General features: G+C 45.5%; 1 protein-coding gene across 1 annotated transcript in view; it reads left to right on the forward strand.

Annotated features, from left to right (window-relative positions):
• Positions 1–1,344: 1,344 nt before the first annotated feature.
• Positions 1,345–26,644, forward strand: part of LOC115081971 (dedicator of cytokinesis protein 5-like) — a gene marked incomplete at its 3' end in the record, with an annotated part of 108,351 nt that continues 83,051 nt past the window's right edge. The window contains exon 1 of the mRNA XM_029586208.1: positions 1,345–1,842. Coding sequence (XP_029442068.1) covers positions 1,800–1,842 — 43 coding nt within the window. The remainder of the gene's footprint in view (positions 1,843–26,644) is intronic.

Raw genomic sequence — 26,644 nt, forward strand, 5'->3', positions numbered from 1 at the left:
CCTCCAAGAACTTATCCAATCCTCTTTTAAACACAGCTATACTAACTGAACTAACCACGTCCTCTGGCAACAAATTTCAGAGTTTAATTGTGCGTTCAGTGAAAAAGAACTTTCTCCGATTAGTTTTAAATGTGCTACATGCTAACTTCATGGAGTGCCCCCTAGTCTTTCCATTATCTGAAAGAGTAAATAACCTATTCACATCTACCCGTTCTAGACCTCTCATGATTTTAAACACCTCTATCATATTCCCCCTCAGCCGTATCTTCTCCAAGCTGAAAAGTCCTAACCTCTTCAGCCTTTCCTCATAGGGGAGCTGTTCCATTCTCTTTATCATTTTGGTTGCCCTTCTCTGTACCTTCTCCATCGCAATTATATCTTTTTTGAGATGCAGCGACCAGAATTGTACACAGTATTCAAGATGCGGTCTCACCATGGAGCGATACAGAGGCATTATGACATTTTCCATTTTATTCACCATTCCCTTTCTAATAATTCCCATCAATCTGTTTGCTTTTTTGACTGCCGCAGCATACTGAACCGACGATTTCAATGTGTTATCCACTATGACGCCTAGATCTCTTTCTTGGGTTGTAGCACCTAATATGGAACCCAACATTGTGTAATTATAGCATAGGTTATTTTTCCCTATATGCATCACCTTGCACTTATCCACAATAAATTTCATCTGCCATTTGGATGCCCAATTTTCCAGTCTCACAAGGTCTTCCTGCAATTTATCACAATCTGCTTGTGATTTAACTACTCTGAACAATTTTGTATCATCTGCAAATTTGACTACCTCACTCATATTTCTTTCCAGATCATTTATAAATATATTGAAAAGTAAGGGTCCCAATACAGATCCCTGAGGCACTCCACTGTCCACTCCCTTCCACTGAGAAAATTGTCCATTTAATCCTACTCTCTGTTTCCTGTCTTTTAGCTGGGGCCTGCCAAATTCTGCCCTCCGCAGTAATGCAGAATTGCCCCAGGACTAGCATATACACCACTCTGCATTGAGGAATGCTAGCATCTAATGCTTTGATTAATAGATTTGAATGGAGGACCACTAATTGTTTAGCACAGTTTTACGCTTGAATGCACAATTTTTTTGTGAGCTAACTTTGGAAGTAAAGTTATACACACAAAAGAGTGCACATAACCATACATTAATATGTGTGCACAACTGAGTGCACCTTATTACACTGAGGCCTGAAGGAGAGAAGCCAAAGAGATTCAGAGGAAAATGCAAGAATCACAGAAAGCTTCAGTAGGTGGCAGCAAGAACTCCGAGAGGAGGAGTTAATGGACTATCCAGAAAAAAAAAAAAAAATCCCAGAAGTTTGCTTGGGTTCTGAACGCTCGACCGGGCCGAGGCCCGGCACCTGATAGGGTGGAATCAACCCGGATCTGTCATGCTGAAAACCGAAAGGGCTACATCTCGCAGGCTCAGCAGAGACCCTCCCAGCTCCAGCCCTTGCTAGCCGACCTGCCATAGCAAAGCCACGCATCGCTTAAAGCAGAAGAGAAGGGAAAAGTAACAATCACAGCAGCAGCAGCAGCAGCAGCAGGAGGAGGAGGAAGGGAAAAAGGAGGGGGAGGGGACAGGGAGACTTGTCACTTCTGGAATGTGCGGCTAAGAGCAAGGACAGGAAGAGAAAGAGAAGTTTTTCTGCAGCCTGCGTCCAGCTGCTGCGTGTCTGGGCGGCGATGCCGGGGCGCCGGCCGCGGGCTGGAGGGGCGCAGGAGCGCAGGGAGCGCTGAAAAAGGCACGCAGGAGACCTGCGCGAGCAGACATGGCTCGCTGGATCCCCACCAAGAGGGAGAAGTACGGGGTCGGTGAGTACGGTTTCTACCTCCCCTGGACCCTGCGGTTTCCAGCCAGGATTGATTCAATGGCTGCTCTCCGGACGTGATCGGAAGTGATTCCGTTTCGTCTTGTTTGAAATCTCATTTCGAAGGTGACGTCTGGGATGTCAGTTCTGTGCCAAATCTCAGGAAGGGGCTGGTTGGGATTTCCCCCCTCCCCCCCCCTAAGGCTATGGTTGGGGATCTGGTCTACAAACGGCCTTTAACGCCCTACAAATGAAATCACAGCAGCTTGGGCAGATGTCTGCAAAGGAAAAGTGGGGCTTTGCTGTTCGGGGGGTTTAAGGAAAGGCTCTGCAGGGGGGGGGGGGGGGGAAGGGTCGGATGATGCCTGAGAGAGCTGCGTTGGGTTTAAACAGAGGGGGGGGGGGGGGGGTGTTGTAGATTTCTTTGATCGTCCCTTTCCCGGAGTCTGTTTCATCTCCTTTGATTGCCCTGTGAAGTTTTGCTGGAGAAAGGTAATTACAGGACCGCAAGCATAATAACCCCCAGAGGCGGCTGCACCCTATGAAACCAAGCTTGGAGCCTGTCATAGGGACCCGACGGGGATGGGGAAGCCGTGTTTAGGTGGCCACTGTTTTCGGTGATCCTGTCTGATCACACATGTAAGGCGTGCACAGGATTGAACTGAGACCCTGGGGCTTCCTCCATATCTTCCCTGCGTTGCTTGTTCAGAGCACTTAATAAAATTAAGTCTCCCCCCCCCCCCCCCCCAAACCGCTGAATTACTGCAGAGCCAACCTGGCTGAGTAAACCTAAGCTGTGTTCTCCCTTTATTAGTTGTAAACCTTGGGCAATTAGGAAATTCCCATTTCGGTGAAAAGAGCTTGAATTTCTATTGTTAGCAGAGTGTGAGGCTAGTGAGAAGTGTGTAATAGGGAAATGAACTAGACAAAGTGTCAGCTGAGCCCTTGGCTGGATGTCAGTGCTGCTGCCAGTTAGGGTAGGTGTGGCAGTGTGACCGTATGCCCCCTGGCACCAAGTGTACCCTACCTGCAGCACCTGAAGGCATTCCACGCTGAAGCACCAGAAAAAGCAGAATAGAAATCAAATCAAAATAAATACCCAGGGGTATCCTAACTCCCACTAAAGTGCCCTTAACCCTCCAGAGGCTTTCTGATACGATAATACGTTTTAGGCTCCCTTTCCAGTTTTGAAAATTCCAATGATGCTTAAGGTGTCTTGTGGCAGTGTTTCCCAACCTTTTCCTGGAGGCACGCCTAAACAGTCTCCAATCGGTCTCATGCATATTCATTATGGACATCCTGAAACCCCACTGGTTAGGTGTGCCTCCAGGAGCAGGTTGGGAAAGAGTTTATTTATGTATCTATTACTTGAATTACAAACAAGTCATTTGTAGCTTCACATTAGAAAGTGTAAACAGTTTGGAGTAGCAGTAATATCACAATATAATTTGATAAATGTAAGCTGTTCCTCCAAATCTAAACTCTAAATAGATGAACAATATGCCTAAGCTCCAGTGGTTGTGACTCTAAGGAGAGCTAGCCCCATTGCAAACTCTGGATTGTAGCAGTTTGTTTAAGGCAGTTTGAGGTGGGTTCTGCTATTAGCATTAAAGGCCTGATAGAAAAGCCAGGCATTTATTTGTTTCCTGAAGTAAGAGTAGTCATGCATTTGTCAGAGCTCTTCAGGGAGGCAGTTCCAAAGGGCAGGTGCTGCTCCCAGGAAGGACTGATTTTGTGTATCTGTTCTTCTGATCTCTTTTGTTGATAGGGTTGTTATGAATTGTGTGTGTGTGTCTTACGGATCTGGAAGGCAGGTATGAAGAGAGCCTTTCGCTCTGCTACTTTTAGTCCATCTCCTCTTAGAGCCTTGTAAGTCAGTGTCAGAGTTTTGAATTTTGTTCTGTATGTTATTGCGAGCCAGCGTGGTACAAGTATGAATGATGTGGTGGTTTTTTTGTGGAGGGGCCTTATCTGATCGACAACGGTTGGCCAGCTCCAGCTCTTGAGAGCCACTAACTGGCCAGGTTTTCAGGATATCCACAGTGAATAACGCATGAAATAGATCTGCATGCAATGGAGGTGGCGCATGCAGATATGTTAACATGTGGCTACTGTGGCATGAAATAACCGCACCTAGGCTTCACTTCTCAATGAAGCAGGTGCGGCCTTTGTAAATTGCATAGTTGAAGGTTGTGGCCCTTTACGGTTGCTTGGATTTGTGACAGTTTTTTTCTCTTAGCCCATTTGTTTTGCTGAGCCCTTACTGATTGTTCTATAAGTAGCCCCAGGAAAGGAATATTTGATACTGGGAAGTAGTTTTCAGGTTTATCTATTTATTAGTAGCAGCACCACAGCGTTTTATTTTAGTTCTGTAGGAAGCATGCCCTCAGAGAGGGAGGAGATTACAATTTGGATTTATTAGAATTTAGGTGCTTATAAGTCCCTGCCCCAAAGAGCTTACAGTCTAGATGAAGCAAAAGAAGATAAAGTGACCTTCCCCAGGTCACGAATAGCATCAGTTAGGGAAAGTGGGATTTGAACCCTAGTTTCCCGGGTTCTTGCCGCTTCGCTATGACTGCGGGGACCACTGCTGAGACGTAAGCGTCCAGGAGCGGGAAGTCTGCGGGCAGAACCGGCAGCCGGTCCAGCCCAGTAAGGGGCCGATGCAGTATTTGTCAGCAGAAAACGGGCGCTCAGCGTTAAGCGCCTGTTTCCCTAATGCGCGCCCAGCCACCTCTCCTGAGCACACATGGCAATATTTAAATTAGGGGTTGAGCCAAAAAAGGAGGCGCTAGGGAAAATGTGTTCGCCCCTAGTGCCTCCTGGGCATCGGGCGCACAGGAGAAGAGGCTGTCCAGCGGGTTGGGAAAACAGACGCTCAATCTACGAGCGTCTGTTTTCTCCCCAACTACCGGCATAGACACGCACAAGATACCCGGCCCGCTACGATACTATTAGGAGGAATCACAGAAAGCAGGCGTTTTCTTTTTTTTTTTTTTCAATGCACCCTTGAGCATGGCGTGCCTTTATACCAGCCCCGGGTTGGTGTAAAATTTGCCGCGTAGCGGTGGGTGCATTGGCCGTGATGAGCGCTGTTAGCTACGCAGTGATTTGGAGGCGCGTTTTGGATGCGCTAATCCCCGTGTTGCATCGGCGGTTATGGACGCACGTCCACTTGCTTGTCAGACTGTGCGCTAGCCACTGCACATGGTATTGCATCGGCCCCCTAAGTGAGCAGCTCTGGGCCAGTCTGCAGGCTTTGGCAGAGGAAAGTTTGGGCAGTAATGTGCTGCTATGGACTGAGACCCGGACCGCTCTTGTAGAATGTTAATTTAATAATAAGAGAGCGCTGGTTTTTCCCTCGTGAAACCCAAGCCTCTATGGCCTCTTTCTCCTTGGTTACTGGGTCCTCTGGGACAAGCTATCCTTTTCTCTCTGTTGGGATCCTGAAAGCTGTTAGTGGGCAAAACTGAATTATGTGTGTGCTTTAGAATTCGGTAATCACAGGCTATTCCTAGGATAATGCCTTACATCTGGCATTCCTGTGTTGAAACTATGGCAGTAGGAGAGTGGTGGTGTTAAACCGTTGGTGAGACCTATAGCACTTCTTCAAGGCTTGCAAATGGGTCCATTTTTTTTTTTTTTTTTTTAGGATAGGTTGATGCAATGCTAGTTTTACTCCCACCGCTGAATGCATGGGACTGTGGTTTCAATTTCTGCATTGATTTAAAAGCAAGACTGCATCTCCCAGCATGCACTGGAGTAAAACCAGGACTGGATCAGCCTGTCATGAAACATTGGACACCACATATGGAAAGTTAAAGGGCCACATGTTTTGTCTGTAGCAGCTGAGCAGCAAAACAAAGTGCTGTAGGACAGAAGAGCTGCTATTGAGAAACAGAACAGGTGGCCAGTAGAAATAGGAACACAAAAGGATTTTACAACTTAAGGGGCCGATGCAATAAAGTCACGTAGAAAGCGGGCACTGAACAGTCAGCGCCCGCTCTCTTAACATGCCCCAGGTGCCCCCAAGGGGGGAGGTATGCAATATTTAAATTAGGGGGTTGCGTCAGCAAGGAGGCGCTAGGGTCGCGCCGGTCACGAAAACCGATGCCGATAAACCTGGCAGACAGCCATCACGAAAACTGAAGCCGATAGACCCGGCGTCAGTTTTCCTTACCGGTGGACGGCAGTCACGAAAATTGACCCCGGGTTTATCGGCGTCAGTTTTCGTGATGGGTCCAACTGTCTATTATTTTTTTTTTAACTTTTTTTGTTTCTTTTATTTTTCATTCTACTTAATATCATAACGATATCACAACGATATTAAGTAGGAGGCAGTACAGAAAAGCAGTTTTTTTCTGCTTTTCTGTACTTGTTTTTGATGTGCACAGCTATTAACGCCTGCTCCAGGCAGGCGTTAATAGATGACAGATAAAAGTGCGTCCGAGATGCACATTTTTTTTTTTTTTTTTTGCATCAGGAGTGAATGTCTAATAGCCTCAGTCACATGTGTTTGCGTGTGATGAGCGCTATTAGATTCACTCCGCGTTGGACGCGCGTTGAATATGCGCTAATCCCCTTATTGCATTAGGGGATTGATTAGCACCTATTCTATCCGCGTTCGACTGCGGGCTAATAGTGTACTCGGCTGAGCACACTGTACTGCATCGGCCCCTAAGTGACTTACCACTCAATCCAAATAATTGGCATACTTCTCTTGGGAATATAGACGCTGATGTTCGGAAGCCGTTTAGACGGATAACTGAAAAGCTGTATGCGGCCTAGAATTTAGCTGCATAATTCGGGGGCGTGTGGAAGGCATTTCGAGACGGGCCAGAGTTAGCCGCATAAATTAGCCGCTTAACCAAATCAGTTAACTCTGGTCGCACCATAGGGCTGTCCTAAAGTTAGCCGGATATATTTATTTGGCTAATTTTAAGATCGCTAGGTATATTCAGTGGCGTAGCCACGTTGCTGAATATCCCTGGTGCAAAGGAGATTACCCGGGGGTGAACAAGAAATTCCTAGCTTACATTTACCCTCAGATTACACAAACAATTTTTCGTAAGTGTTTTCTCTTGTACGGAGCGGCCAGGAGTGTATTTGGGCAGGTGCATCCGTGGTAAATGTTGCAGGCTGGACAGCAGCATCGGGTGATTATACAACTGCCTGCCCGCAAAAAAAGGGATGGGCCGAGTAAGTCCTGGCCTTATTCCCATTGTATGCAAGGTGTTGTAGTTTTGCTTTCCTTAGAACTACATCTTCCTGCATGCAGCGGGGTAAGACCAGGCCTGGCCCAAACTGTCCCTTTTGACATGGAGCAACATGGTCACCCTCGGTCAGCTAGGCTAAAGTGAGACAGCTCACGCTTAGAAGTCCCGATCTCTTTCATTACCCTCATCCCTGCACTGCAGGCTTCTTGACTGGCTGCATCTGTTCATTTAGGATTAGTGGGGCTGTAATTCTGAAGGCATGATAATACATGAAGCCCAAACCCATTCATTTTGCATTCCATTTCAGGCAGGCCTCGGGTAAACGTCTTCCTAGCTTCCTGGCATGGACGGGGCTGGGTTTTTGCTTTGGATCTGTTCTCCTAATGTTTCTCACTTCCTTGAGCAGAACAGGGGCATCTTGTTGCACCATTAATACAGGGGGTTGGAAATCTCCTCAGATTACAGAGAGAGAAGGTCTGAGAGAAAGAATGTGAGGAAGACAGACAGAATATGTAGAACAGTTTTCCACTTAATAAAAAGATTTATTCTCACCGAATGCAAATAAAGGAAACGGATATAACTCACAAGATGAAGAACCAAGAATTGGCCCAGGAATCCCCTTCCTTCCTTCCTTCCTTCCTGTCTGAGCAATGAGTGGAGGTCCATTTAATTAATATTCCTGTTTCCCTCACTTCACTCTCTCCTTCCCACATATAACAGGGCAATCGTTACGGCTCTTCATCATAGCCACAGAGCCTGGGCTTATTTTTCAAAATTGTTTCTTCTGAGCTAACTCTGCGGTCCCTTTTCCTTAATGAGCAAAGCAGAACTCGGGTGTCAGGGGAAGTGAGTAGAGCGCGCCCCCCCCCCTCCATGAAGCAGCCCTGAGAGGGCCTGATACAGCGCAGGACGTCCAGTGCCCATAACACAAGAGAGGGGAGGGCCCGGCTGAAGAGACCCCCTAGGCAGGGAAGAAGCAGGGACAATTCTATCATACAAGACAAAGCCTATCCAAACCACTAAACTCCAGTGGAGCTGTGCAGTGCTGGAGGGGCGCCAGCAGGGGGGGGGGGATATAGTGTAGGAGAACGGTGACGGTGGGAAGGGGAGCTGCTGGAGTGCAGTGACAGTGGGGGGGAGTGTGGGGCTGGAGCCTGCTGGCAGTGGAGAGGAATAGTGTAGGAGAACGGTGACGGTGGGAAGGGGAGCTGCTGGAGTGCAGTGACAGTGGGGGGAGTGTGGGGCTGGAGCCTGCTGGCAGTGGAGAGGAATAGTGTAGGAGAACGGTGACGGTGGGAAGGGGAGCTGCTGGAGTGCAGTGACAGTGGGGGGAGTGTGGGGCTGGAGCCTGCTGGCAGTGAACACTGTGCGCCCAGTCTGCCTCACAGTTGGTCCAATTAGACGCTCTGTAGAGCTTCCCTCGTTAGTCGCTGAGCATGTTAGGCCTTCCTGCCTACAGCAGCTTTCTCCCAAAGTGGTGGGGGGGGGGGGGGGTTTGCTGGGCCACTCCTGGGCTATTAGATCCCAGAAACTGCACTCTCCTCTGTTTTAGCAGCGATTCCATTAATTTACTCAGCACCGAGGGTCAGCCCTCCCAGCCTTTAGTTTTCAGACTCCGCCTTCCTTCCACTTTGTGAAGCTGCCAGGCCAGTTCTGTTGCTTTACTTTTAGTTTTGCTGGCTCCTCGCGCACATACAGTCTTCAGAAAATTATTTGAAATCTGCTTCACTTCCATTCCTATTTGTGGTAGTTTCCTGTGGTCCTGCTCTGCCTCTGGGCCCTTTCTTGGTGAACACTGAAGAGAAATATTTGTTAAGCAATTCTGCTTTCTCCTCATCAGCCTCTGTATACAGTATGTACCCCCCATCACCTTTGAGTCTTATACTTCCACTTTTCCACTTCCTCCTGTCACTAATATATCTAAAAAAAATTGTCTCCTTGCTTTACATTAGCTAATTTTTCTTCCATTAGTGCCTTTGCTCTTTTGACTACTTTCTTAGCTTCTCATAGCTTTTCCAGATATTGCCCCTGTCTTCCTCTTTCTGCCATCTCTTGTAGATTATGAATGCTAATTTTTTCCTCACCTTTTCAGCCACTTTAGAAAACCAAAATGGCCTCTTTTCCATTTTCCCTTTATTTACTTTTCAAACAAAAAGGTTTGTTGCCCTTATGATGTCTCCTTTGAGTTGTTCCCACTGCTCTGTACTCTGGCTTATCCCATCCAGTTAAAGCCTCCTTGAGGCTTTCCCCCATTGATTCACTAAAGCTTTTCTCCCATTCTGTGTCTATGGGGAAAATGCTTACTAAGTGAGATCCTTAGTTTTTCTGAAGTCCAGGACCCTTGCCTTTGAATGAGCCACTACTGCTTGTAATCTGATACTGAACTGCGCCATCCTGGGATCCTCATCAGAAAAACTCCCTGTTTCTCAGTACCAAGTCCTGTGTCCCCCTTTCACATGCTGCTTCTGTGACCAGCTGTCACCCTTAACAGTGACCATTCATTTCCCTCTCCTAACCCTCTGTGGCTGTGATTGCTACCTTCGCAGCATCCCCAACCCCAGCTGACTCAGGGGTCGATGCAATACAGTGCGCTCACACGAGCGCACTGTTTAACTCACTGTCAGACGCGGGTTAAATAGGCGCTAATCCACCCCCTAATGCAATAGAGGGATTAACGCCTATTTAACCCTCGTCCAACGCGGAGTGAATGCAATAGCACTCATCACATGCAAATGCATGTGAAAGAGGCTATTACTCATTCACTCCACATTCAAAAAAATAAATGTGCGTCTCAGACGCACATTTATCGCTCGGATATTAACGCCTGCCTGGGGCAGGCGTTAATAGCTGAGCGCATGTAAAAGAAGTACAAAAAAGCAGAAAAAACCTGCTTTTCAGTACTCCTTCAGTAAAAAAGCAAACAAACAAAAATACTTTGGCAGACCACCGAGTTATTGAAGACCGACGCCGGTAAACTCGGCATCGGTTTTCATAACTGCCGTCTGCCAGTAATGAAAACGATTACCGATAAATTCGGCATCTGTTTTTATTACTGGCAGACAGCCGATTATGAAAACCGATGCCGAGTTTACCCCCTAATTTGCCTATTGCATGGCGCCCCACTTGCAGGCGCCATGCGTGCGTTAAGAAAGCAGGCGCTGAAAAGTCAGCGCCTGCTTTCCGCGAAAATTATTGTAATTGGCCCCTCAGATTGCCGAAGACCCAAATCAAAACAGAGACCTTCTACATTGCAGCAGTGGTGTAGCCACGGGTGGACCTGGGTGGGCCATGGCCCGTCCACTTTAAGCTTAGGCCCAGCAACTTAGCCCGGCAACCTGAGAAGCTGTGGTGAAAGAGGGAAGGCAGCCCAGGAGGCTGCCGGTGGACCCTGTTCCACCGGTGACCAAAGAGAAGGTGACCTGCGAGGCCACCGGTGGCTCCCATCCCACTGGAGGCCAGAAACAGAATGAGGCCTGGGAGGCCGCCAGTGGACCACATCCTACCGGCGGCCGAGAAGAGCAACCCGACCGGAGAGAGCTTGTTCACCTGCTCTTCCTCCTCCTCTTCATGTGCTGGCCCTACTGAACTGAAAACGCTTGCAGCTATCGTGTGCTCTATGCTGATCTCGCAATGCATGAGATCAGCATAGTGGAAGTGATAGCCGCAAGAGTTTTAAATAGCACAGGGGCCGGCACACGGGAAGGAGCAGCAGCAGAACGAGCTCCCCCTTCTGCTCCTCATGGGAGGACTGCCTGTGTCGACATGTTTTCGAGTGAATGGGAGCCTGCCGTGTGTGTGTAAGCCTGCCTGGGAAAGGGGGTGTTGGTGTGACTGGGAGCCTGCCTGGGGGAGGGGAGTGTTTTGTGTGTGAGCCTGCCTGGGGGAGGGGGGGTGTTCGTGTAATTGGGAGCCTGCCTGGGGGAGGGGGGTATTGGAGTGACTGAGAGCCTGTCTGGGGGAGGGGGGTGCTGGTGTGACTGGGAGCCTGCCAGGAAGTGTGTGCGTGAGAGAACATGGGAATGGAGAAGCTGTGTGTACGTGTGAGGGAGAATATGTGCGTGGAAGTGAGAGCCTATGTGTGAAGGAGTGTATAAGAGTGGGAGCCTCTGTGTGTGTGTGTGTGTGTGTGTGTGTGTGTATGAGCCTGCATGCGAGAGCCAGTGTGTTTGTGTGGGAATGTGAACCTTAGTGTGAGAGAGAGAATGTAAAAGTGAGAGCTTGTGTGTGTCTGTGAGGGGGGAATGGGAGCCTGCCTGTGACAGTGCGAGCCTGGTGTGTGTGGGAGTGGGAACATGTGAGTGAGCCTGCATGTGACAGTGAGAGCCTGCGTGTGAGGGAGAGCATATGAGAGTGGGAACCTGAGTGGGAGCCTGTGTGTATGTGAGAGAGAGCATGCAAGAGTGGGAGCCTTGTGAGAGAAAGCATGTGTTTGAGAGAGTGCATGTGAGAGAGAATCTGTGTGTGTTTATGAAGAAGAAAGGAAAGAAGACAAGAGGAGAGAGAAGAAACAGAAAGAATAAGAGACCCTGAAAAAGGAATTAGGAAAAGACAGACAAGAGGAACAAAGAAACTGGGACCAACCAATTTGAAAAATAAGATCAGACAACAAAGATAAAAAAACAAATATTTTGACTTTCAGCAATTGGAATATGCTATCTTTAGGAATGTGCATTACTTATAAATTTGTATTTTGCTGTTTCTTCAGTATGCCACTGTTCACAGAGTCTGAGGCTGGTTTCTCAGGCTTTCCATTTCAGTTCTGTCTGTATGCCACTTGTTCTGTATTGCACATGGTGACAGAAGTGCAGTATTTTGGCTAGTTGTTGTTTCTCAGTAGGGATTTGTTGCAGTTAGGCTTGTTCTGTATGCCCACTATGTAGTGTATTAGTGTTCTAGGGCTTGGTGTAATGTTTGCCTTTGCTGCCTTTTTGTAGATAAGGTTGCTGCTGTTTGAGTCCTCAGAATTACTGCTGTTATGATATAGCATGGGAAGGTTCTAGGTGTTTAGATTTTATTTTGTAGGGATTTGTTTTACTTCACAAAGTGTTTGGCATTGGAGGGAGTTTGTTTTGCTGTCACTGAGGTGGCACCAGCATTTGAATATATTTTTTTTGCATGTCCTAGTTCTGTTCTGCACCTGTTATAAATCTTAAGTTCTTGGGATGATTATTATGATTACTGCTGTTTTATTGTGGTTATGATATTCTCTGCATATTTGGAAAGAGAATTCATAAAAGAGTACATTGATATTTGTTTTATTATGTAATTCGATCTGATGTTTCTGTTAAACTTATGTTACTTTTTACATGATATGTATTTATAAACTGCAATACATATACAATACATTAATATAGATTAATAAGGTATTTTTAATGCTGGTAAATGCTTGAAATAATAGAATTAAAATATTTTAAAGCATCTCTTAGAGATCCACTATCAGATGCACTGTAAGGCATTATTTATGAATATGAGTACAAATAGTAGGGCCTAGGCTTGTATGTCAACTGCCCACCCATGTTAACCTTGGCCCCCCCCCCCCCCCCAAAAAAAATAAATTCATGTCTGACTGTGCCACTGCATTGCAGTGCTCAGTCTTGCCACTGTTTCACCAGGCTGACTCAGCTCTGCATTTCATTATTGCACCAGGCACTTCGCCAGTCTGGGGTCAGCACTGCTTAGCAGTGAGCAAGGCTAAAAACAAATCCAAGGTGTATGCCTTTTGTAGTTCAGTTCAAGGTTGTTGGAACCTTTTCAAAAGAGTGGGGGGGAGGTAGCCCAGACTAGAAGGCAAGGGTGGGGGCCATCCTTATGCTGCTGACATCATCTTGACCCCTTCCTCCTGAATGTCATTGCTCATGGCCAGGTTTAGACCTTATGTCTCCTGCACGTCACCTCACCCCCTCCTCCTGACCTCATGATTTCCCCTCTCCCCTGATGCCGTATCCTGTCCCCCTCAAAACTTCCCTGCTTGCTCTCACCCCAACCTACCATGGCTTCCTTGTTTATTCCCTTTTCCCCATGGCTTTCCCACTTGTTCCGCCCACCATAAATGTGCATTCATTGTAAACGAATGCAAAAAAAATAACATTTTTGGTTCATATGAATGATACGTACTGAAAATAGGCCTCAAATATACACACAAATATTTTTGTATATTCATACTTGTTCAGTAAAAAAAAACAAAAAACAGGTCTCCGGTGGGACCAGGACTTGGCCTAGTCCTGTCTCTGGGGTCTGGGCCTGAGTCTAGGCCTAGGTATGATGCCAAGACCTAGGTCTAGACCTGAGGCCGTCTCCCATTGCTGAAGCCTAGGCCTGGTGGGTCTGATGCTGGGGCCCGGCCAAGGCTGGCTCCTGTCACCGAGATCCAGACTTAGGCCCGATCCCAGCACTGGGCTTCTGACATCTTATTTTTTTGATCCACCAATAAAAATGACATCCTTTGCCCAGAGGATGTGCAGCAGTGAAATTGCCCTGGAGGAAAAGCAGAATATAAATAAAAATAAATACATGTCTAGGCCAAGGACATTATTTCTAGTCACTGGATCAAGAAAAAGTGCTGGAAGGCCTGCTCCTAGGCCTCAGGTCCAAAGCCCTTGGCCTTAGCAGTACCCAGGTTTTGGCGACGGAACCCGCCATGGGCCAGGACCAAGCCACGGATTTAGGCCTGGACCTCGGTGACAGGGACCGGGTCTCCTGCTCGGCGCTGGCATTGGGCATAGGCTTAGTCCCAGGTCTGAGTCTCGGTGACCGGGGCCAGGCCGAAGCTGGACCCAGCATTGGGCCTAGCCCGGGTCTCAGTGACTGGGACCTGGTTCTAGGCCTGGGCCTCAGCAACCGGGATCCGGCTTTAGCTGGGCCCCAGTGTCAGGCCCTAGGGTCGGACCCAGGCTTTCACTTTGGCAACCAGAACCTGGTCTCAGGCCTAGGTTTAGGCCCAGGTCCGGGCCTCTTCAATAGGACCCAACTTCAGGTCTAGGGCTTGGCAAAGGAATCCAACCCCGTGCTGGATCCTAGCATTGGGCCTGGGCGTCGGCCTGTTATTCTTTTACAGTGAAGTCGATGGGGACCTTCCCCTTTTCATTGTAAAATGAAAAATGAATGGAACAAATGAACAAATATATTTTTTTTGTTCCAGAACTAATGAAACTAATCGAGATATCCACACAAAGGACAACAAACCAAAACAAAATTTTTCAAGACTGGTTTTTCCACACTCTCCCAGTGCCCCTTCCCCTCCCCCTCCAAATTTCCTGGGTTTCACTCTCTCCTCTCTCACCAAAGTGAACCGGTCTGTACTGACTTTAGATGGCTCTCTCAGCAGAGCACCAGTAGTGCTAGCAGGATCAATTAATGTGAGGACTCACTGAGGCCACATGCACTGACAGGCCTCCCCTCTATGCTGGCTTCCCAATGGGAGGTGGGGTATGTGAATGCACATGGGCTCATTTTGCCCCTTGCTAACTCTCTGCTTCACTGTTGTTGCTACATTTAAGGTGCTATGAGTTCTACGGCCATGGGGTAGGAGTTTTTTGTTGAAAGGATGGGTGCCTTGACCAGCCCATTCCAGCATCATCCTGTCAGCAAGTAGCGAGATTGATCAACCATTCGCCACCTGGTTCCATCAATAATATAAGATCCTATGAACTGAAAACGCAAACGAACCCAAACTCAACGTTTTGCTGTTGGACACTGGAGGAGGGGAGTGATCTGCTGTCATGGCTTCCCCCAGAGAATGTGTAATGTGAGAAAAATGCCTGACCCACCCTTGATTTCTGGCTTGTCTAACATCATTCCCAAGGAAGAAACATTCTGAGTTTTATCTTTTTTTTTTGTGTTCACTGCATCTGGTGGTGAAAAAATATGCAGTTTTAACTTGTAAAAAGCTTTTAGTGAGTGATTTTCCTACAAGCAGACCACTGATCTCTGCTTAATAAGGAGGACTTTTCACTGCTGGGGAACCGTTTCATCGGTCTCAGCCTTTCATGTAACACTCGAAGGAGTGGAGAAGAACCCAAAGTCTGAAGTGTTGGATGGCAAAGGATCAATAAGGGAAGGAAGGGTTGGGATTGGATCTTCCCTGGGATGACACTGGGAAGGTTTGAGGACCTGATCCCAGAGGATTCCTTAGCATGCTGGGCAGATAGATGGAAAACTCTTAGCTGTAAATATGCATATCAACAAGATGTTTGGGAGCAGATTTTGCAGACCTACTGCTTAAGAAGACCAAGAACATTTCTGTTTCTTTCCTTCAGTTTTAATTACAGTACAAAACGATTAGTGGATTCACCAGGCCCTATATAACGAGCAGGGCACCTACAAATCTGAAAATCTGATAGCCACAAGAAACAGTGTAACCTGATTTTACATCTGATATCATGTCCCCATCAAGACCGAATTTAAGATTTTGGCCCCCTTAGGGACAGTGTGATGATGGCGCCCGCTGCCTATGCCTAAATACAGGTCAGGTCCCCAACCTAGATCTTTCTTTTTAGAAATGACCCTCGTGCTTGGCAAGAAGTGAAACGAGCAACCTCCATTTCATTTGACTAGCTGATATGGTGTACATCAGTGGTCCCCAACCCTGTCCTGGGGGCCCACCAGCCAGTCAGGTTTTCAGGATATCCTCAATGAATATGCATGAGAGAACATTTGCATGCACTGCCTCCATAACATGCAAATTTTCTCTCATGCATATTAATTGTGGATATCCTGAAAACCTGACTGGCTGGTGCACCCCCAGGACAGGGTTGGGGACCACTGGTGTACAAGACAGTAACAGCAGCTTAGAGAACAAGGCCAGGGGCAAAATCAGTAAGACAGGGGAACAATAGACAGCTCAGCTTTTTAGGATATCCCCCTCACATATGTTGCCATATTCTGATTATCCCAGACACCAGACCTGATGGTGACCTTTGGAGGCCAGCATTGTCTTACGATATGGAACTATCTGCTGACTGCATGGAAGGAACCAAAGAAGAGAAACCATGGCAGCTTCCATAGGAGCGCAGTCTATTTATTTATTTATTTATTTACTTGTTGAGTTTTATATACCGTCATTCGGTGAAGCCATCACAACGGTTTACAAGATTCAAAAGGTAGTCTCTTGACATATGCGAATTAAGGGAGTCAATCAAGAGAGTCAATGCCATATCTATGACGTAGTAAAACCTCTGAAGGTAATAAACTAACCCTAGGGGAGCCTCATAGGTTGCATGATGTTGGTGCACCATTACACTACTAACTGCAAGCTCCAGCAAGATGATAATAAACAGATGAAAATCAATAATAGAACTGTTCATGTTCTGAACATGGGGACGGGCTATATAAGACCTTGCTAGAACATGCCTCTTATTGCCCTGTTGACTGTTTATGTTAAAAGCCTGCTCAATAAAAAATGTCTTGAACATCTTTTTAAAGATTGGGTATAGGTCATGATATGGAATATCACAGAATAGTGGACCAGTAACAGAGAAAGCTCTGCCATGTAAGCGAATCATGGAGAGGGTGCCTCCAACAAGCCACATTGCACAAATCTCAGTGCACCCAAAGGTTTAGGGATGTGCAGCATGGCACTGGCCCAGAGAGATGAGCTATTACTCAGAAGCATGTGAATTAGCATTACCGTTTTATGTTGACTCCTCCACTGGACTGGTAGCCAATGGGGGCACCAGGGTATAGGAATGAGGACTGAGCCCTGAACTGAGTTTTTAGGTTATGAACGTGCAACATTTTTCTCCCTCCCTCCCCCCCCCCCCAACCCTCTGTTAGCTGAGTTGTCTGAGTTTGCAGCCGTCCTTCATCTAAAATCTGGTGTATCACTCACAATGGCAGCCGCTCCAGCAAGCGTCCAGCATTCATCCAGCCGCTCCAGCAAGCGTCCAGCATTCATCCAGCCGCTCCAGCAAGCGTCCAGCATTCATCCAGCCGCTCCAGCAAGCGTCCAGCATTCATCCAGCCGCTCCAGCAAGCGACCAGCATTCATCCAGCCGCTCCAGCAAGCATCCAGCATTCATCCAGCTGCTCCAGCTGCTGCAGCCGCTCCAGCAAGCGTCCAGCATTCATCCAGCCACTCCAGCCGCTGCAGCCGCTCCAGCAAGCGTCCAGCATTCATCCAGCCGCTCCAGCAAGCGTCCAGCATTCATCCAGCCGCTCCAGCAAGCATCCAGCATTCATCCAGCCGCTCCAGCAAGCATCCAGCATTCATCCAGCCGCTCCAGCAAGCCACAAACATTCATACAACATAGACCGCACAAATGGCCCCATTTTTCACAATTCCAATTCTCCAACATAATACTCCACCTAAAAGAACTTCTTTCCGATTTGCCCAACAACACAACCTTAAATCCCTCTCTTCAATTCTAGTCACTCCTTCCACACAACTGCTAGGCCTCACCCTTTTCTCTTTAAGCCTCTTCAATGCTCAATCCCTTACGAAAAAGTCTGTAATATTGAATGACTACCTCATCGATGTGAAACCGGAGATATGTGCAATCACCGAAACATGGTTAAAACCATCAGACACAGCAATAATTAATCAACTACCTACAGAGGCATACGACTTCTTCTCGCTACCTCGTCATAAAAAAAAGGGAGGAGGCATTCTCTTAGCAACTAAAAAGGACCTCAGATTCTCGCTACAGCAATCCAATTCCAACTCAAAACTTGAATTCGGCTTCTTCACATCAGACAAGCTTCAAATCCTCCTCGTATATGCTCCCCCAGGACTCTTGGAATCAGATGCCTCTCCACTGGTCGAACTAACCTCTTCCCTCATCAACTTTGACTCGCCAGCCATCATTCTAGGGGATTTCAACATGCACGTTGATAACCCTACCCCATCACCTAACTGTGAAACCCTCCTCACAGCTCTCACAGCGCTAGGCTTCACTCAAATAGTTAATAAACCTACCCACAAAGCCGGCCACACGTTAGACTTGATCTTCATTAACACTGCAATCAAGACAGTATCTATACCTAATTGCACAAAGGTCCCGTGGTCAGATCACTATCTCATAACTACTTCATTCTCTATAAAAGATACCAACCCGGCTTACATTCCTTTGCCCTCCTTCAATTACAGGAAAACCTGCTCCCCAGAAGACCTTAACAATCACCTATCTCCACTACTCCACCAACTGGACCTGACAGATCCGAACGCAGCACTTCGATCATGGAACACAATCACCGAAACTATAGCCAACAAACTATGCCCTCTTATTACAAAAAAACCACACCAGAATTCCTCCAAAAGACAGCCATGGTTCTCAGCAGAATTAAGAAAGCTCAAACTCCAACTAAGACAATACGAGGCTAAATGGCGCAAAAACCCAGGAACCAACACCCTTTCAATCTACAAAGCATCTCTGCATCAATACAAATCAAGCACCCTAAGATCCAAGAGGGACTACTACGCCTCAAAGATACACGACCTTGTTTTCGATGCCAAAGCCCTTTTCAGCTATGTAGCCAACCTCACACAAGTTAAACAACCTGAGATCTCTCATGACCAAGCTCAATCAAAAGCAGAAGAACTAGCTCTTTTCTTCAACAATAAAATCAACACTCTCCTATCGCAGCTCCCCACGAACCCCACTGTTCCACTAACCACTCCTCAACCCTCAATCAACTACACTCGTTTAGAAGAACTCGACACAACTTCTTCCGCTGAGATCCAAGGAATCCTAAGGAAAATGAAACCATCCTCTCATCCTTCGGATCACATCCCAGCCAAACTACTACTAGCAATTCCAGAATCTATCTCCAAAACCCTGGCAGACATCATAAATTGCTCCCTCACACAAGGACTCTACCCAGACAACCTCAAACTTGCCTCACTCAAACCCCTTCTCAAAAAACCAAATCTCGACCCAAACGATCCTAAAAATTTCAGACCGATAGCTAACCTCCCATTCATAGCCAAGATAATGGAAAAATTGGTAAATTCACGACTCTCAAACCACATTGAAGACAACAACCTTCTATTTCCATCACAATACGGATTCCGTAAAACCTTAAGCACGGAAGCCCTCCTCATCTCTATGACTGACTACATCATCCTAGGCTTAGACAAAGGACAAGCCTTCCTTCTGATACTACTTGACCTCTCGTCTGCATTTGATACGGTCAATCACTCCCTTCTCATCAACCAATTATCAGCCATAGGTATTTCAGGCACTGCCCTATCATGGTTCAGAACCTTCCTCAGCAATAGAGGATATAAGGTCAAAATTCATAATAAAGAATCCTCTCTACACCCCGCAGCAGTAGGAGTCCCTCAGGGTTCATCCCTGTCTCCTACCTTGTTTAACATTTATCTGTTACCCTTATGTAAACTTCTTACTGACCTCAATCTCAAACATTTTCTATACGCCGACGATATTCAGGTACTGATCCCCATCGAAGAATCGCTCGCAAAAACACTGTTGTACTGGGAATCCTGCCTCCAAAATATCAAACAACTGCTTACAAATCTCAACCTGATAATAAATTCATCAAAAACGGAACTTCTACTCATCACTCCTGAAAACAGTTCCATCACATACACTCATCCTATCGTACCAAGCACTACACAAGTGAGAGATCTTGGAGTTCAAATTGACAATCACCTAAACCTGAAAGCCAACATCAACAAAACCACCAGAGACTGCTTTTATAAGCTCCAAGTGCTGAAAAGAATACGACCTCTCTTCCACACACATGACTTCAGAACGATCCTACAATCAATCATTTTCGCAAAGCTGGACTATTGTAACACCATCATGCTTGGTCTCCCTTCATCACATACCAAACCATTACAAATGGTACAAAATGCCTCCGCCCGTATACTCACCAACACCAGGAGAAGAGAACACATAACACCCATCTTGATGGACCTCCATTGGCTGCCCATCCACTTCAGAATAATCTACAAGGCCATTCTCACCATTTTCAAAAACATCCATCAATTAGCCCCAATCGATCTCCATATTCCTCTCCGATTACACCATTCCACAAGACCGACAAGAGATGCTTACAAAGGATCACTTCAAGTACCTCCAGCCAAGACTACCAGACACATCACGCTTAGAGATCGGGCATTCTCCACAGCCGGTCCAACATTATGGAACTCCATTCCCCCCGATCTTAGAATGGAACCCAACATTTCAACATTCAAGAAAAGACTCAAAACGTGGCTGTTCACACAGGCCTTCCCTAACTCCATCTAACTCCATCCAACTCCATCTAATCTCCCTTCATGCAACAAGTTCCGCTAGCATTAGCGTTAATAGCCACCTTTCACAATGTTATTTATACTTGTATATAACTATCTGATCTTCATTTCCTCTCTCATTCCAAGTTATTGTTATCCTTGTTATATGTAACTGCTTTTCTGCACTATTGTTTAAATGGTAAAGTTTATTATAATTTCACCCCTGTTTCTTGTGAACCAGCATGATGGGACCACCGTCTTGAATGTTGGTATATAAAAAACTTAAATAAATAAATAAATAAATAAATAAGATCACTCAATGGCAAGATAACAAGGATGGTGTTTGCTTCGTCCGGCCACTGGGGCTGAATTGGATTTTTAGGAGCGTGACCATGTGAAGGCACCTGAAGAGGGCAGGCATTACAGTCCCTATCAGCTTGTGCATTGGTTCAGGTCAGCAGCTGCTGATTGTCCTGTGCCTCGCGCATTTCTGACCATAAGAAGTGGGTATTATCTTCTAGGGATATGCTGTCATTTTAAAACGACTGGGAAATAACAACATTTCTTGTTCCATTCTGTGTTGTTCCTCATCTGATGTCATTTCATTTTGTTTCAGTGTGTGCTAAAATGACAGAAGCAAAACAAAACAAAAAAAAACCAACCTACTAGAAAAGACAATGACAAACAAGATGAAAGCTTTTTCTGTACACACCCCTGGTGCTTGGCATTCACTAGTGAACAGTTTTGCCACATAAATAATTAGTTTTTGGACCCCATGAAGTTTTCCTGAATTTTGTAACTATTTTTGAGTTCAGAGCTAAGCTCTCTGCTGAAGTTCTTGATAATTAATGTGGTCGCGTAGCCTGGCAGGACATTTTTCCAAACGTGTGTGGAGTATTGTGAACTATTAACATTTGCACACTGGGTGAGCTTAAACAGGAGGAAAGGAGGATGAAAGAGAGAGAGAGAGTTATATTGGACATATTTTCATGGAAAAACTAATCAGCATCACATGACCTGAGCATTCCTTTCAGGATAGATGGTGAACGTTGAATTAATAGTTTGATTTTTTTTTTTTATAATTCTAAAAATACTTGGCAAAATCACAGGCATTTCTCATAGAAAGGTTGTTTTTTTTTTCTTTTTTTCTTTATTGGATCAATGGAATGGTAATGTTTCTTGGAGGCTTGAATGCATCAAATGTTATGGGAGGCTTTCTGGCATTACTAACCTTTTATTATGCTATATGATTAACTAGTGTATTTTGATCAAAGCTGACATTTATTTCTTTGCTATAAATATATATTTTAAGTCTGGTTTTAAGTCTTTCTTAACCTAATGTTTGTATGTGTGTGGAGTGTGCTGGCTGAGTTCTGCAATGAATGGAGTATTTTGGGCTACACATAAGTAAAATGGGAGTTGTGTCCAAGAGAGTTGAACATTTAGATGGAGCAGTAGAAACAGTTCTGTTGGGCTTTTTTTTAATAACTGCAGTGTTAATTTTATTTGGGCTGCATGTGTGTTTTTGGTACCATGTTCTTTTTTCTGGTAAGCTGGAAAGGTGGTGCTATAGCCCTTATGTGGTGCTAAAGATGTGTAAGTGAAGTTTGCCATGAATATTGAGAGAAGGTGTAGTTGAATGACAGTGGTGGAGAGATTGCCTCTGATGTGGGGTGCTTGGGGGTTTGATTTCTCATTAATGTGTTGTGCAGTGAGTTCAATTCTTGTTAAATGAAGTGGCTGAACATGTTGATAGTTTTACTTTTGTGAAAGTGGATATGTGTCTGTAGTGAGGGGGTATCTAAATTGGGGTATTTAATGTAACAGGGGAGGATGTAGTACTATGGGGGTAATTCATTGTTTCATAGGGGGATGCTAAGTCTTTCTATATTTTATATTCTGCTGTTTGCCTTTTGGGTTCCTGTGCAACAGTAATGGACTGGTTCTTAAGATCTAATTCATCTCCAAGTGGAGATCGGATGCAGGCTCTTTTTCTGCCTGCTAGCTTATGTTCTGTTTTGTATCAGTCTGGTAGAAGGAATTTGTTGTTCTATAGGTGCTTGATATGCTGTTTTTGTTGTGACCTGAATTGTACTTCATAATGCATTGCCTACTCTGGTTGCTTTTATGTTCAGTTTTCCTGATTCAGTATGAAAACGTGATTAATTTTGATGGCATTTAAACTCAGGAGTGTAAAGGTTATTTCCCTTAATATGAATGGGTTTAATTACCCAATCACATGAAAAAATAGGGTGCAGATTTAATGCTTCAAAAAACCCCCAAACATTTATGTTTTTTGAAAGTTTCAAGTGTAAAGGTGACTGGATAGTAGATTGCATCTTTTCCTCTGCAAATAAAAAGAAAAATGGAGTTGTAGTACTTTTTTAGGAGATCCTCTGATGTTCAGATCTTATTGCAGGCATCAGAGACAGATGGGAGATGAGTGTAGCCAATATAGAGGATAAGAAAACTCTAATTTATATGCTCCAACAAAGCACTCACCAGAAGTTTTTCATACACTAGCAAAGAAGATGGAATTTGGGATATATTCCTTTTATATCAGGAGGAGATTATAAGCAACCTCTCGACTTTGTGCTCGATAGACAGTCAAACTGTAGACATACTTATCCTAAAACATTTGCTCTGAAATGTGTGAGGTGGGGGTTAGTGGATCTCCTTCCTCCCGCATACTCACTCTCCTGCCCCCCCCCCCCCAAATACACACACACCTACCCCACAGTCCCATACCTCTCCCCTGCCCTCCCCCCACACACAAGGGTGAGGAGAGGAGAAACAATGGGGGGAGGGGAGCGACAAAGTGAACAGTACAAGGGGGAAAGAGTGCCCCCCAACACACATGTTTACTTGCATTGCCCTACTACCACCCCCACATCACCCATACCACTCCTCACAATCAGTAAAAAAAACTTGGCTTGGAGGCAGTATTTAATGATTGTTGTATTTCTGGTTTATAATATTTATGATAAATTGCTATTTATTGTATTATTTTTGTGTTTTGTGAACTGCTTTGTGTTGGACTATGTCCAAGGAAGGTGGTGTACAAATATAACATAACTTCCATAGGGCGCTACACCTGGCTAGTAGGGATGGAGTGGAGGGGGTAAATAGCCTAGTGGTCAGCACAGTAGCCTGTGACCCAGCAAAGCCAGGGTGCAACTCCCAGTGCTGTTCCCCATGACCTTGGACAAGTCACGTCAACCCCTATTAGATTGTAAGCCTTCTGGGGAGAAGGAAGTAATTATAGTATCTCAGTGTAAATCCACTGAAAGGTGGAATATAAATACATAATACTAGTACATAGGATGGTGCAGTGCAGAGAAAACCAGAGCAATGGAATTACACTCCTTTTCAATCACTATCAGGCCAGTGCAATATGGACGCGCTAAAACTGTGCGTCCAAACTTGGCGCCCGTTTTCCTAACGCGTATCCATCCATCTCTCCTGGGTGCGCAATGCAGTAGGCAAATGAGCTGCAGTGCTAAAAAGGAGGCACTAGGGGACATTGTGCGTCCCTAGCGCCTCCCCGGCATCAGACGCCCAGGAGAAGTGGCTGTCCGTTTTACGGGTGTCTGTTCCTAATCTGACCGCTGGCAAGACATTTTAAAATTTATGTATTTTTTTTTACCTTACTCCTTTTTTCGGTTCCTTTGATTTAACATCGCCACACTATTAAGTCGGAGGAACTATAGAAAAGCAGCATTTTCTGCTTTTCCGTTAACTTTAGGGGCTTCTCAAGACTTGATGCCTGCTCCGGGGCAGACAATTATTGAGAGTAAAAATGCGTGCATCAGGCTCACATTTTTGTTTTTACATAAGTGGATAATAGCTAATAGCCTCATTAATATGAATTTACATGTAAGGAGGGCTATTAGCTATGCGCTGGTTTGGATGTGCGTTTTAGACGCGCTAATCCCCTTACTGCATAAGGGATTATGGACGTGCGTGCAAAACGTGCGTCCAAGCGCTCATTAATCTGTGTGCTAGGCTCAACGCACAATATTGCATCGGCTCGTATATGCTGAGTGTTCAAGCCAAGCAGGATGTGGTCTTTGGAGCAGGCATGCTTTGAACAGCCTTGACTTGTCGTTAGTATGGGCTTGGGTACATCCCACACATTTGGACTGGTGTAGAAGAATAATAAGGAAGGAGAAATGTAATCTTACCTGTTCATTTCCTTTCCTTGAATCCTGTTAAATCAGTCCAGGACCCTTTTGGGAAGGCAGCAGCTGCACTGATCTGGTCAGCTTAGTTATGAGGCTCAGAGCTTGCAGAAAGTTTTTATTCCCTTCAGGGAGAGTCTGAATCATATCTTAATTCTTCCTTTCAGGTTTTGATGTTCCTCTTGTTTTCGCCTTTTTGGGTCTTAGGGAGGAGGCTTTATCTTGGGGATTTTTTCTGTTTGGTTAAACAAAAAATGTTATGACGGTTTTTAGGGTTGTACTTCCATTTCTTTTGTCATAGAGATATGTCCTTCCTCTGCACTGCATCATCCTTTTTTTAAAATTGTTTATTTATGATTCAAAAATTAAAAGCATTTAAGCCCAAGGATTTAAAGTAATGAACAATAACAAGCAGGAAACAGATTCTGAAGAACATAATTATACATAGCTAGGGTTCCTGTTAGTCCCCCTACTAGGATTTAGTTAGAAGGTACCACTAGTGTGGGGAGGAGACATAGTAGCAGCCTTGTGGGTTTAAGCTCCCCCAGGTAGAAGCTTGTGAATGGTAGGCTCCTCTGGCAATTAAAGCTTTGCCACCATTTTACTGTGTGGATTCCCCTTTTGCTTTTGCAGAGTCTTTTCTTGGCTGCCCTCTTAGTTTCTATATTGAGTTGTTGTCTTCATGAAGCTTTTTCTTTGGATGGAAGTTTTCTTTCCACCCTCCCAATTCATCCTATAGTCTTCCATAAATGTATTTGGAATGCCCACTAACTTGGGCCTCGGTTAAGCTAATTTAATTTCTGCTCTACCATCAAATGGGAGAGGTTCCCTTTATGCAAGCGGGAGCTGGGATCATTAAGACCCAAGGAGAGGATGACTTTCAGCCATCCCGAGGAGAAGCATGAAGAAGGGGAAGCGAAGAGAGGATGTGGGATCTCATTCAGGGCCCAAGGCGCATCTTATGGAGATAAGGAGAAGAGGAGCTACAAGAGTATCATACTGATCCTGAAAGGGAGAGAAGGAGAAGAGCTTGTGCCATTCAGGTACTCTGACGAGATTAAGGAGAGGAAGACAATGAGGAGGAGGCAGGAAATAAATGACTGTGGAATATGAAGTCCATCATTTGATATTTTACCTGCATTGGGAGGGAAGCCATTAACGTGCCCGCTATCCAATGGAAGGGAAAAACCCCTCAACTTAAAAATTATATCAGTTGGAATTAACATCTTAAACTTGAGAAAGACTGCAAGAAGTCAGAAATTTATGTAAAAGTACATCAGTTAGCTGTAAAGAACTTTATTTCATCTTTTTACCATCTGTCAGTAAAAAGTATTGCTGGAAACTACCAAGATATTCAGCGTTGTTCTTATTGCATAGTGACTTTGATGCTTATTCAAGTTGTGATCATCACTGCAGTATACAATAATAAAAATTGGGATTTAAGATAAGCGATGTGAAGGGCCTTGAAAGAGATCTCCCCCCCCCCCTCCCCCACGCAGGAAACCCTGAAATAATATGTTTAGCCATCAGCAAGTGAACTGACAACGCTATAATTTGAGATATGGCCTCTGGAACTACGATCCGGGTTCAGTCATCACAGGGGGTTACGCGTACACTTGAAAAATGAGTACACCATAAGGGAGTAAAGACTAGGGACAAGAATCTAGAGAAAAGGTAATAGAATCAAACAGAAATAAGAGCTGGTTTCAGGATGATAAACTTTATGGAACAGAAGTGTCCTCAGAAGCGCCGCCGTGATCCTGGCCATCAACTTTAAATAAAGGTACTGGGTGGGGGTTGGGTGGGAGAAAGGAAAGGTTTGGGGTGAGTGTAGGGGATCGGAGATTCAGAGGGCCATTAAATAAAAAACTTACGTATTTAAGGGGAGGTTGGTACAGTGGGTGGGGGAGGGGTTCTCCCTGCGCTACTGAATGTTTATTTTATTTAAATGAGCTGTTTTTGGGGGGGGGGGGGTGGAAAGGGCGGCCCCGGAGAGAGGTGGGGGGAAAGGTCGCATTAGGATTTTTTTTTTCTTCAGCGTAACTTAACCGGATATATTATATTCTTCACGAGACACAATATGGTTTCCGTAAATCACATAGCACTTAAACTCTCCTCATCTCCCTCACTGACTACCTCAGTATGGGCCTAGACAAAGGGCACTCTTTCCTATTAGTGCTTCTCGACATCTCCGCAGCGTTCGTCACGGTAAACCAT

The sequence above is a fragment of the Rhinatrema bivittatum genome, unplaced genomic scaffold, assembly GCF_901001135.1.
Source record: "Rhinatrema bivittatum unplaced genomic scaffold, aRhiBiv1.1, whole genome shotgun sequence".
NCBI lineage: Eukaryota > Metazoa > Chordata > Amphibia > Gymnophiona > Rhinatrematidae > Rhinatrema > Rhinatrema bivittatum.